This window comes from Indicator indicator, chromosome 18, assembly GCF_027791375.1.
Source record: "Indicator indicator isolate 239-I01 chromosome 18, UM_Iind_1.1, whole genome shotgun sequence".
NCBI lineage: Eukaryota > Metazoa > Chordata > Aves > Piciformes > Indicatoridae > Indicator > Indicator indicator.
In genome coordinates this window covers 20,920,704-20,934,119 of record NC_072027.1, presented here as the reverse complement: position 1 = coordinate 20,934,119, position 13,416 = coordinate 20,920,704, and the positions used below count along the sequence as shown (strand labels likewise).

At 55.2% G+C, this 13,416-nt stretch overlaps 1 protein-coding gene across 1 annotated transcript in view; it reads right to left on the bottom strand.

The window, feature by feature from the left end:
- PSD2 (pleckstrin and Sec7 domain containing 2) overlaps positions 1–11,716 on the bottom strand; it is a 58,084-nt gene extending 46,368 nt beyond the window's left edge. The window contains exons 1-3 of the mRNA XM_054388910.1: positions 11,220–11,716; positions 7,508–7,996; positions 5,504–5,698 (exon numbers count right to left, since the gene is read on the bottom strand). Coding sequence (XP_054244885.1) covers positions 5,504–5,698; positions 7,508–7,996; positions 11,220–11,716 — 1,181 coding nt within the window. The remainder of the gene's footprint in view (positions 1–5,503; positions 5,699–7,507; positions 7,997–11,219) is intronic.
- Positions 11,717–13,416: the final 1,700 nt, after the last annotated feature.

The window sequence follows — 13,416 nt, the reverse complement described above, 5'->3', positions numbered from 1 at the left end:
CTTCCACAGGTCAGCACCCATCTCGCACATGTAGCCGTAGAACTGAAGGTCTGAGTCCTTCAGCTTGGGCACTCTGGGCACTGAGCACAGAGAAGCAGCTGCTGGGTGCTGCAGCAGCACAGCAATGGGCAGAGGACAGCAATGTCTGACTGCCACCACCCCCCTCTGGCTGGCCTTGAAGGATTGGCCTTGCCCAACCCTCCCTGATGCTGGCATGTCTGCAGCCCAGCATGCATCTTGGCTGGGCTGAATGGTTCCTGAGATGTCTCCATGGCCTGCAACAGGACCTGCACCCTAATTTCCATTCCAACTGGATCTATAGTGGGGCAGGATGAAGGTGAGTGGGAGCTGCCTTCACCCCAACTCTCCCACCAGGGCAGCCCAGGAGGGCCTTGCTGAACTCAGCTCACTGGGGCTTGCTGAAGGGCATGTGTGACCCCCAGGACAAGTGCTCTGAGCCAATTGCTGAGGCCAATAGACCACAGCCTGGGTGCCCACCATGCCTTCCTGGGTGCCCACCATGCCTTCCTGAGTGCCCACCATGTCTTCCTGGGTGCCCATCATGCCTTCCTGAGTGCCCATCATGCCTTCCTGAGTGCCCACCACGCCTTCCTGTGTGCCCATCATGCCTTCCTGAGTGCCCATCATGCCTTCCTGGGTTCCCATCATGCCTTCCTGAGTGCCCACTATGCCTTCCTGGGTGCCCATCACGCCTTCCTGAGTGCCCACCATGCCTTCCTGCATGCCCACCATGCCTTCCTGGGTGCATCACTTGGTCCATCATTGCCTAGAAAAGCTGCAGGCAGGGTCAGCCAGCTCTGCTGAGGGAAGCAGATGGTGCTGCAGGACACCTGAAGGCAGCCAGCCTCCAGGAAGCTCAAACTCTTCTGCCTAGCAGAGGCTCAGCAGCACTGGTAGGAGCCTTCGTCCTGAGCCACAAAGCCACCCCAGGGGTGACACAGGAGCCCTGTCCTTTGCTCCCAGGTTCAGTGCTGTGTGGCTGACTGTGGGCAGCCATGGCTGGGCTGAATCACACTGCCCTACAGAGCTTCCTCTTTGTGCCACCTAGGTCAAAACAAAGCCTGGCCGGGAGAAGGCTGGCTGAGGGAAATTCACCTCATCTCCAGGGGAGGACAACATGCTCTGTGCCCATGGGACTGTGCCAGACCTCCACTTCTTAGGGCACTGTGATGTTGAAGCTCTGCTTCCCTGCCTGCCTGATGTCCTGAGCAGAGAGGTCTCTTGGGGACTCCTGCAAGGAAGCTCCTGGCAGCATCCTCATGGGCTGATAGCTGAGACAGTTCAACCTGCATTCAAGAGTCAGGTGACTGTGGGAAGTGACAGATCAGTCCAGGAATCTTCCTTGGAGGGTTCAGGTGCCAGAACACCTGCTTCCCAGAGAGACCAAGGCCATGCTGGGTCTGGGGTTAATTGTGTTGTTATGGTTTAGAGCTGGTAGCTTAGCTCAGCTTCCTAACTATAAACAAATAGGTAAACTCCAGACAAAATAGTAGAAAGGTAAATAAATTACCATTGGATGTAAAAGGAAAATAATGGTAAGGTCTCAGTCATGCCATTGGCTTGCTAGCTGGGATAAAAGTTAGTTGTTCTTTCTTTTTTCTTGCCTCTAGCTCCTACTAGCTGGTGCCCTCTACTTGGCTTTGCTGACCTTGGCTCTGTTCCTTGTTGTGGCTAAGTACTTGCAAGCTACACTAACTCCTTTTCTCCCCTTCTCCTTTTTCTCCTGTATGCGAGGGGGGGAAGGAGAGGCAGAGAGGGGAGTGTGTGTGTGCTGTTGGTAGCCCCTGGCTTTGTCCAGAGGGGTCTCTGTGCTGTTTATAAATTGTAAATATGTATTTTGTACATATTCATTGCATTTCCTATTTCTAAATTTCTTGTAAATAGAGCTTCATTTGCTTCCCAAACCTTCTGAGCTAGTCTGGCAGTTTATTTTGGGGGTAATTCTCCAAATTCATGCTGGGAGGTGATCCCTAAACCTACCACATGTCCACTCAGAAGAGAAAGGGACAGAACAAGGTCCATGTGCTTTCAGATCCAGTTTGAATACAGCGATATTGGGGGTGGGAACGTGCTCCACCTCCACGCCACAAGGCAGAGTGGGTGACAGCCCACAGGAAGCTTTCCTAGTAGGAAGCACAGAGCCTTTTCCACAAAAAGAGAGAAAACTCTTGTTAGGGGGTTGAGAACTGAGATGTCTTAACCATACAGACCTCCAAGGACCAGATTGCCCAGGAAGTGGGCACTGGAAAGGTGTCACCTGTGTTATGTCATTGCCATAATGCCTGCAGCAGCCCTTCACAGACAAACAGCACAGGCTCTTCAGGGCCCTTTTCCCTTCTCCTCTGCCTGCTCCCTTCCCAGTGCAGACTGCTCTCCTCTGCTCTCCTGTGACACAGCGCAGTGGGGCCTGCTGCTGGCAAGCTGAGTTTTAGCTGTGTCATTCGGGCCTGGGGTGGGGGGTAGGGAGGTATGGGTGAGGCCTCCCTCGTTTGGGGGAAGGTTTTGGAAGGTTCTGGCCTAGTGAGGCCTTGGCAAAGCCCAGATTGGAGAGAACTGGGCTGAGGGTGAGCATGAATGGGTGTAGTTTGCATGGTTTTGTACTGTTGTATTTAGCTGTGAGTAGGATTTCCATGTCAATCTCCATTCTTCCCAGTCCTGTGTGGAGTGCTTCCTTTTACTGCTCAGGGGAGAGGTTACAGAGCTTCTGTCTGCTCCCTAAACTATGCCACCTCTCCAGACTCAAAGCTAGGCAAACTGCAAGAGGCCCCAGATTGAATCAGTCACATGCTATGGGATAGGTCATGCTGCACAGCCTCTCCTGCCCTCGCTCCAGGGCCAGGCTCCCTGCTCTGCCCTGCCATTTTATATGAAATGATGATTATGTTAAATAAGCAGGCTGCAGTGTGTGTTGCTTAAGCCTCTTCCTCCCTTTGCCTCCTTCCCCATGTCACAATTCCTTGTCTGACAAGGAGGAATGGGTTTGGGCTGGCTTTGGGGGTCTTATTTTGAGAAAACTGCCAATGTTAATATGAGCTAAAAAGGTTGAAAAGGAAATTTTCCTTTCTGCACACCCCTCCCAGCCATCCCTCCTCCTGCCTGGGGCTGTCCTGACAGCATCACTTGAATTTGCCCTGCTCCCACCACTGCAGGCTGGCTTCACATTGTCTTAAGTGAGCAAGCCTGACTTAAACCACACTTACCCTTCCTCCTTCCCTGCAAGTCCATCTGCTGGGCCCATCAGCCTGATGTTCCCTGAGCCTGAGGCTCTGCTGAGGCCTTGTGCTGGCAAGTGATTTAGATGTCAACCCCCCCCCGCCCCCCCCCCAGCTGATCAAAGCAAAAGTTTTCTTTTAAAGATTCTGCCAGCTCCCAAATGTGGCTCACCAAACAGCTTTCCAAGGTGTGAGGACTGCAAGTAGGAGTGAGGCCTCCAGGTAGGAGTGAGGGTTGCAAGATCTAGCAAAGGAACACATCCAGATGCAGCACCAGAACCACTGCTTCAAATTTCCCCACATGCTTTGCAGGAAAGCAGAAGGATGTTAGAGCTGAGGCACCAGAAAGCAGCCATGCACCTGCTGCAAGATCCACAGCAGAACTGGGATGACACAGAGAGTGTTCTGCTGGCCTGGGCAGCAGGGAGACATTTCAAGAACAGAGAAAATACCCCAGCAAGACAGGTTGTATCTGATCCAGGAGAAGGGGGGGTCTTGGTGTCCTCACACCCACTGGCAGCCTAAAATAAGCTGTCAGTGCTGCACTCCTTCCTGCTGCTCAGGAATCTCTGCAGGTCTCCCCCTTTGGAACCAACACTTTTTGATTTCTCTTTTGCCTTACCTAGGGAAATCTCCCAGCTGAGGAACTGGGACCTCCAGCACCCACCTGGCTCTTCATCAATCCCCTCCTGCTATCTATGCAGGCTGGGTCAGCAGGCACTGCAGCAAGAAGAGTTTGAGGAGCAGACGGGAAAAGCCTAGAGAGTGGTAGGAAGCCAGTGTTGATCCAGGTCTGGATCCCAAACCTTCAGCCTGGGGATTGCTTTAGGTGTTGCTGGGCCCTCACCACAGGCAGGAAGCTCTTGGTTCTGGTGGGCAGCAGCTTGTGGCAGTTAATGCTCAATACATGCAGACAGCTTAGAATCACAGAATGGTCTGGGTTGGAAGGGACCTCCAAAGCTCATCCAGTCCAACCCCCTGAACTCAGCAGGGACATCCTTCACTGGATCAGGTTGCCCAGAGCCCTGTCCAGCCTCACCTTGAACATCTCCAGGGATGGGCCCCAACCACCTTCCTGGGCAACCTGTTGCAGTGTTCCAACAGCCTCATGGTTGTGCTGGGTTACAGCCATCCTTGATGGGGGCTGAAAGAACCCAGCCCCCAGATGGACAAAAGAAACTTGATCCAGGTGGGCAGAGTGAGAGACTTGGGTTTCCCCCTCCCAGGAGGAGAGGTCCCCTGGGTCAAAGGTGGTCCATCCCACTCCGCCTTCCTGTCCAGCAAGCCTATCAAGAGGGCAGACATCGTTTACTGCTCTCTCTTTCCCTGCTTCACCTGCTCCAGAGAGGTCAGCTGCTGCTGCTGCTGCTGCTGCTGCTTCCTACACTGACCACCTGGTTGGGGCCTATTTCTCCAAGCTGCATCCAGGCTCTCTAAAGTACTGAATCCATTCATATTCAGGGAATACAAGGCCATCCAGGCTTGCTTTTGTGTATTTGCCTATTTATCCTTATCCCTTACCTTTGTGAACCCTTCCTGTTATTGCTATATATAAACTGTTAAAAATGTACCTCTTTAGACCTTCCAAACCAACTCCAGACTATTTCTTTTGCAAATTTACCTCTCCTTTCCCCTACCTAATTTTGGTTTTATCTACCAGGAAGCAGGGGGGAGGAATCTCTACCTGTTACCATTTGGGCTTTTAGACCAGCACAATGGTGCAGAACTTGTTCCTCACATCCAATCTCAATCTGATTTGCTCTGGTTAGAAGCCATTGCCCCTGGTCCTGTCCCTGCAGGCCTTTGGGAACAGTCCCTCTGCAGCCTTCCTGTAGCCCTTTCAGGTACTGGAAGGCTGCTCTAAGGTCTGCCTGGAGCCTTCTCTTCTCCAGGCTGAACACCCCCAGCTCCCTCAGCCTGTCCTCACAGCAGAGGTGTTCCAGCCCCCTGGTCATTTTCATGTTCCTCCTCTGGACCTGCTCCATCAGGTCCCTGCCCTTCTTGTGCTGAGGGCTCCACACCTGGATGCAGCACTCCAGGCTTTTGTAAACTCATAGGATTCAGATTTCCTGGGCATTGGCCTCTACCAGTTCCCAACAGAAGCCTCTCCACCAGCCTCACCCCTCCCCAGCCAGCCCTCACACCAGTAGACTTCCCACTTGCTGCCTCTGCGCTCCCAGCGCTGCCCCAGCCCCTGCCCAGCGCAGCTGCAGGCCGCTGGCAGTGCCAGCCATTGGGCAGGGCAGGCTGCCAGCCGCGGCCCCACTCACTTCTTGCCGAGCTGGCGCGCCACGTCACAGCGCTTGAAGCCCTCCAGGCGGTAGAGGCGCCTGGCCAGCCTCTTGGCAGCCTCCCCATCCACACGGCACCCGTTGGCCAGCTGCTCCGTGCTGCCCTGGTCCAGCTGCTCCGTGCTGCCCATGTCGGACTCCGAGTTGGACAGAGTCTCCTTCAGGCTGGCATCGCTGCACACAAAGCAGAGAGTCAGCGAGTGCCAGGGGGCTACAGGCACCCACGGCAGCACCGCAGCCTGGGCTCTGCCTGCCCTCACCAGACACTTGCAATCAGAGAGGGGCAGGAGTTGGAAAGGACCTCCAGAGATCAGCCAGTCCAACCCCCTGCCAGAGCTGGGGCACCCAGGGCAGGTCACACAGGGACGCATCCAGGTGGGATTGGAAAGTCTCCAGAGAAGGAGACTCCACAACCTCTCTGGGCAGCCTGCTCCTGTTCTGGATGACTGCCAGAGCAGGGTCACCCAGGGCAGGTCACACAGGAACACATCCAGTTGGGTTTTGAAAGTCTCCACAGAAGGATATTCCACAATCTCTCTGGGCAGCCTGCTCCAGGGCTCCAGCACTCACACCAAAGAAGCTTTTCCTCGTGTGTCCACTGTCCCTTGTCCTATCACAGGGCACCACTGAACAGAGCCTGGCCCCTCACTCTTCAGATGGTTATAGACATCACAAAGATCCCCTCTGAGGCTGCTCTTCTCCAGGTTAAAGAGCCCCCGGTCCCATGACAAACAACGCATTTGGAAACTGCAGGTTAGCCAAACCCTGTCCCAATGCAGGTTGGATGGAACAGTTCCATTTATTGTCACATTTGTAGCAAAAGATTAAGGGAAAGTGACTTCTCCTGGGGCAAGGAGGACACAGCCATGAAAAGCAAGCAGCCCCAACACCTTCTAAAGCTTCCTTTCTCTCCACTGCTATGGAGAGGGACACCAAGGTCCTTCAGAGCTGTGGACATTCAGGAACCCCTGGGGACAATGGCAATGCTGTGCTTGTCAGGTTATTTGCTGAGGATGAGAAATTGCACTCCCTGATGTTCCCATGGCACCTGCTCTACTCCAGCCTGCCCCCAGTGCCCCTTGGCCTGTCCTTTGACATCCCTGAGCAGAGCCTGGCTCCAGCCCTGCTGTCATGGGCAACAGGCTGAGCAGCCCCACTGGCACCATGCAGGTGGGCTGTGTCCCTTTGTTTTCTTGCCCAAGGCCACTTATGGCACCTACTGACAGCCCTGTGAGGGTGTGCTGACTGAAGGTCTGGCTGCTAGCTGGCTCCAGCTCTCCCATGGCCTGGCTGCTCATTACCTGGCTTCTCCATGCAAGGAAGTGCCCTGTAGATGACCTGCTGCTTCCCAGGGATGATGGCTTGGCTCTGAGTTCATCCAGAAGATGAGGTCTCTGCTGATCTCCTCACTGCCTGCAGAAGAACCTTTGGGGAGGCCTCTACAGGGGCATTCAGTCCTAAGAGACCCTAAGGTTCCCTTGCCCTTCAGAGCACATCTGGGAGGGTGCTGACTGCCTCCACCTGCCAAGGGCTCTTGTAGATGGCTAGCAGACAAGGCAGTGGTCTACCCAGAGGAGCCTGAGCATTGGCTGCTGTGAAGACAGAGTTTGTGAGCAGCACAGGAGTAGTGATGCTCTCCAGAGCAGAGGTGAACACCAGGTTCTGAACCTTGGCTTGTTCTGGGCTTGCAGGGCTTTTACAGGACCCTGCAGCTCACCTGTAGTTTGGGGTCCTGCCTTTGCAAACAGGGACAGGCCCTCTGGGTGCTGGGTGGTTGAATGCTGTGAGGCTTTGGTCCCCTAAGCTCCAAGTAGGAAAGGTTCTGCTGTTGCTGTTTGGCCTCTCTGCCATGGCAGCACAGGAGAGGAAGCACCAGAGTTAAAAAAACAGCTCCCTCTCTCTCATGTCCTCTGAGTCTTGCTCCTGTACTGGAATCCCATAAGGCACAGAGCCCTTGCCCAGGGAATTCCCATCCTGCCTTACCTGATGGAGTTAATGATCTTGGTGGCATCCTCCTCTGCCCCTTCCATGTGGAATCCATTTGGGATACTCTTGAGGGACAAGCGGCTCAGTACGTTCTCCGACCTGCTGCTGGTGATCGAGTGCCTGAGAGGGCTCCCAAAATCCCCCTCTGCTGACCTTGCTGCTGCCTGCTCTGGCTTCTCAGCAGCCATGTCCTGAAGGGCTTCTCTCTGCTGGGCCACCAGTTTCTGCTCCAGCAGCTCTGGGCTCTCCTTGACCCTTTGCTGGATGAGTGGAGTGAGTGGAGCCTCAAAGCTGACACAGCTGTCTGTCTCGTCTGTCAGAGACAGGACATCCAAAGAGTCCAAGCTGCTGTAGTAGGTTCCCTTCATAAGGTCAGACTCAACAATCTTCTCAAAGGTCGAGCTGAACCCATCCCTGATGTCCTTGAACTGAAAATGTTCCTTCTCATCCTCACTGTAGCTCAGGTTGGTATCTGCAGAAGCAAACCTGCACCAAAAGGGCAGAGAGCACTGTCAAGGGCATTGCTTGCTCTGCTCCACTTGGAGCTGGGAGAAAAGAGGCAGAAATGGATGCTGTGATTACAGGCCCTAGGGACCCTCCTGTGGTAGAATTGCTTCTTTCCCTCTTTGATTACAAGCTGAAAAGGGCAGAGTTTTATGGTGGGCAACCCTAGGGACAGAGCCAACCCTTTCTTTGATCACATTCCAGTAAAAAGCCAGACCTGAACTGGAGATGTTTGCAGCTGATGCCTGCTGCTGGTTCCACTGCCAGAAGGGGTTTGATCTGCAGGTTCTCTTTCCCTTCAAGTGCTCCAATTATGGCTACCTCAAAAGCACAAAAGCCCTTCAGATCGAGGCCATTTCATCTAACTTGAGATGTCAGCAGCAAATGGCCTTGAGGCCTTTTGTCCTGGAGAAAGAGCAGGAGTTTAGGAGCAGCTCAAGGACTGCACCTTCAGCCTTTGTTCTTGGATGTGGCACACCCCACAGGCAGCTATCTTCCACTGAGGGGGGTGTAGAAGGTGATGGGCACACGCCCAGGCAGGGGAGGCTCCACACTTTGCCAGCCAGCCTGTGGGGTCCAGGCACAGCACCACAGTCTGTGAAAGGCAAGGACCTGCAAGCCTGGCTCCCAGGGAAGCATGGGGCACAGTCACAGAGGCACAGCATGGTCACCTCAGAGATGTTGCTGTGTTGCTCACAGCAAGTCAGGCAGAGCAGGGCAATGGTTATGAGCACAGCTGAACCCTGCTGGGGCTGTTCACACCTCACTGGCTAACTGGATGCCATGAGCTACAGCCCAGTTTGCTGTGGGGCGTGCGGAGTCCTCCCAGAGGGAGGCACCATAGCAATGAGGATTTTCTTGCCTCCAGGCTTTCTGCAGAGCTTTTCTGAGCCTTTGTTTGATGGTTGTATGATGCCATGGGCAAAGTGAGGGCACATGGGGATCCCTCCCTGAAGAAGTTTGACCTTTTTGCATGAGCTCATGGGCCTGAAAGCAGAGAACATCTCTCACTGGTGAAGCTCTCAGTGGGACTGCAGAACTGTGACCTCCCCGAGACCAGCAGCCAGTGCTGGGCTCTTCTGGGAACGTGAAAGGCCTCTAGGTAACACAGGCACAGTGACAGGCAAATGGGGCTTTGGCTAACTGCGCACTGGAATGCCAGTGGATGCCAGGGGAGCAGCTGGAAAGGGTAAAAGTGACCCAGTGACTGGAAGCAAGCACTGAAACTTTGCCTTTATCTCCTTGACTTCTGTCACAACCATTTCCTACCTGTGAAGGGTCTGGAGCTCAAGTCTTATGAGGAGTGCCTCAGGGAGCTGGTGTAGTTTAGTGTGGAGAAGAGGAGGCTGAGGGGAGACCTCATTGCAGCGAGGGAAGGGAGCAGCGAGGGAAGGGAGCAGCGAGGGAAGGGAGCAGCAAAGCTCAGAGATGATGCAGGCTGACAGGGAGTTCCTGGTGCTTTGGTCCAGCTGTCAGCTTTGTTACTCCTGAGCCACACTGATCTGGGAGAGGCAGACAGTCAGCTCTGGCCAGCCAGGCCCAGCTCCGTGCTATGTTTGGCTCAGCCACATGTTTCCATCATTTAGCCTAAAGATAGGTGGCCAAAGCACAAAGGAACAAACCCACAGTGAGTGAAGCTGATCCCTCAGCCCTTTCCCAGATTCCAGCTGTATCCCTGAAGTTTTCCAGCTGCTCTTCTGCCTGTGAACAATATGGTGTGGAACTTGTCCCTGGTGCATTGAGCTTCTCCAAAGACTTATTTGCTATCCAAGGGAATATGCTTAGAGCACCAGATCATGGCTGTGCATGCAGAGCTCAGTCAGGTTGCATCATCTCCAAACCCTCAGCCTGTCACTTCCACCACTCTGTGCCCTTCCAGTGGCTGTAGAATGACTGACCAACCTTAGTTGCCTCCTGAACTCACCATCTGCCCAGGGAGCCACATACCAAGCAAGGATGATTTCCTGGCAATCTGAGAGACCTGGGGACACTCAAGACTTGTGGGACCTGCTTAGGGGTAAGCTCCTCTAGCTCTGGACATCAGCTGCCTGCATTGGGTGCTCTTCCTCTTCAGTACCTTCTATTATGCTTGTTAAAACCGAATCACAAAATCCCACCACGGAGGGGGTTGGAAGGTACCTTGGGATCACCTGCTCCAACCCCTCTGCTAAAGCAGAGTCAAAGCAGGGTGCCCAGGATGGTGTCCAGGTGGGTTTGGAATCCTTCCAGAGAAGGAGACTCCACAACCTCTCTGGGCAGCCTGCCCCAATGCTCTGGCACTCTCAAAGTGCTGCTCCTTCAGGTTTTAACAAGGGATTCTGCTCAGCACCAGCAATGCAATGAATTAGAGACTCCCCTCAGCAGCCCACAGGCTGGTGTGGCTTCCCAGCTCTGCTGCTGCTCCAGACTGCACTGAACCAACAGCTCAGCCTGCAGCCTGCACTGCACTAAACTCAGGAGGTGACTCACAGGTCACTCTTGGCCATCCTGTCCCTTTCATACTTCCTCCTCTCAGGAAGGCCATGCTCCTCTGTGACAACCTCTGCTGTTCTTTCTTCAGCCCTCCCCTGCTTGCTGCATCTCTCCTCTGCTGAGGTAGGGCAATAAGACTCACAGCAGCCATCAGTTCCTGGTGGCTGTGATAAAGACCTCTGAATGATTTCTAGTGGCACCCAGGCACTGGTACCACCTGCCAGGTGCAGCAGGGCCTTGCCCTCTTTTACTAAGGACATGGTCCTCTGGCTACAGAGCTGCAAGCTGCTGGCCCAGGGACTGCCAGAGCAAATCATGCTGCCAGGGACATCCACAGTGCATCAGCCTCCCAGACAAGCCTGGCTCTCCACCATCCCCAGGCCGTGGTACTTGTCCTGAGCCATCTCCAGTAACTCTGCTGTGAGTGCTGCAGATGAATCCCCAGCCTGCAAGTGGGACACCCCCAAAGAGAGCACACCCAGCACTAGGGCCTCCTTTGCTTCAGTGCCTCTGAGGGCAGACGCTGCCTCTACTCACAGACTTTCTGCATTTGTAGCAGGCAAAAAAATGGTGTGAGAAGCCCAGAGAGAAAAAGAGTGGAAAGCCAGAGGCAGCCATGAGAGCAGCTGCAGCATTTTTAACTGATGAGTTACACATGGAGCAGAGTAACTGAAACCAGAGGGGCTTGAGGAACGACGCACGGAAACCGGCACCGGAACGGGTTCGCACTCACCCAAGCTGCTCCTCGGGCTCGTCAGCGCTCAGAGCTTCTGAGGACCCCAGGACGCTGTGCCACCGCTCCTTGCTGAGGGCCTGGCCGGGTCGCTCCGGGCTGGGGGAGCTCCTCTCGGCCGGCTCCGTGCCGCCCGGGCTGGCCGCGCCACCGTCGTGCTGCTCCAGCTCCACGTCCACGCCGTTCGCCAGCATTGGCTCTTCCCCAGGGCTGCTCTCACTGCCGACGCCCGTCCCCAGTCCCTGCTCCCCCTGCCTCTCGCCCGGCTCCGTCACCGCTGCCAGATGTTGCCCCCCCTGGCCCCCGGGCTCTCCGTCGGCTGCCGGGGAGGGCTGAGCGCCGCGCCGGGGGGTGGCTGTGCCGCTGGCAGGCTCTGCCAGCCGCCCGGGCTGCTCGTCCCCATCGCCGGCGGCCGGCGCCGTGGGCTGTGAGCCCGAGGAATGCAGGTCGCAGCCGTCAGCAGCAACGGAGCATGGGACGTGGCCGTTCTCGCTCATATTCCTCTCGTCCCGGCGCTCAGCTCAGGCTCCGTGCTTCCTAGGGAGGGACAGAACCGCGTCAGGAGCACCCCGACGGCCCGCAGCGAGGCGCCGGCAAGCCGAGAGCAGCTCGGAAGGGTGGTGGCTGGAAGCAGAGTATGGAAAATGCTTCCCCTCCCCTCTCGACCCCTCGGTGTAAAAGCAAGAGAAGACCATCCAGGGGCTTGCTGCTTTTCCGAAGAGCTTAGCACGGTGACACCTGGAGAGGACAGTTCCCCTTTGTGGCCCTGAGCCATCAGGGGCCCAAGTACTCACCTTGTCCTGCTGTTCCCATAACCCCAGCCTCAAGCATAGGGGTCCCAAGCTATGCAGGCTGCTGGGGTCCCAGCTGTGGCCAGCAGCTGTCCAGGGCTGGGGGCAGGGATGTGGCATGTCTGCTTTTGCCAGGACAGCAGGAGCTGGGTGCAAGATATTGTTTGTAACACTTGTAAGCAGGTGTGCTGAGCCAACCTGTGTGGCTGTCCTGGCTGACAACCTGCCAGTGGAACACATCTCTCCCCACAACACACAAGTGCTGCTGCATGGTGTCTGTCATCAGCTGCCAGCCAACAGCAGCAGAACAGGCTGCCCAGGGAGCTGGTAGAGTCCCCATCCCTGGAGGTGTTCAAGAAAGCTGTGCCATGGCACTTGGGAACGTGGTTGGATGGCCATGGTGGTCTTAGATTGGTGGTTGGACTGGATGATCTGTAGAGGTCTTTCCCAAACTTAATGATTCTATGATTCTGTGGCCATCCTCAGATGTCAGCTATAGCCCCACAGTCCCATACAAGCTCTGCACCATTGTAACCCCTGTACCTCCCATCAAGTCCCACTTGTAATGACCTCTTCTGGAGTTTCTGTATGGTTCTCAAGCTGAGCTATGCTGACAGCTGGCATGGGTTTGAAACAATACCTGCCTTCACCTGTGCAGGGAGCCTGGCTGACCACCTAGAGCAGGCAGAGAGAACCTCTGGGGTCTCTGCTTAATTCTGTTCCTTGTTCACATTTCAGGCAGATCATTCTTCCCCTCTATCCTGAGACCCCACCTGCAGCACTTCCTCCAGTTCTGGGGCCCCCAGCACAAGGACATGGAGCTGTTGGAGAGGGTCCAGAGGAGACCTCAAACATGATTAGAGGACTGGGAGGCTAGAGGCTGTCCCCTCTGCTATGGGGACAGGCTGGGAGAGTTGGGGCTGTTCAGCCTGGAGAAGAGAAGGCTCTGGGGAGACCTTAGAGCAGCCTTCCAGTACCTGAAGGGGCTCCAGGAGAGCTGGGGAGGGACTTTGGACAAGGGCTGGGAGTGCCAGGATGAGGAACAATGGCTTTGAGCTGGGAGAGGGGAGATTGAGAGTGGAGATGAGGAAGAAATTGTTGAGAGTGAGGCTGGGGAGACACTGGCACAGGTTGCCCAGGGAGGCTGTGGCTGCCTCCTCCCTGGAGGTGTTCAAGGCCAGGCAGGATGAGGCCTTGAGCAACCTGGGCTCGTGGGAGGTACCCATGGCAGGGGGTTGGAACTGGGTGATCTTTAAGGTCCTTTCCAGCCCAGCACACTCTATGATTGGGATCCCCTGCCTCAGCTTCCCTCTCTGTAAAGCAGGGATTACACAAAAACTCTGAGAAGCCATGAGGATGCCCAAATGTCAGCACTGAGCTCTGAGTGCTCCAACTCGCTGAGCTGT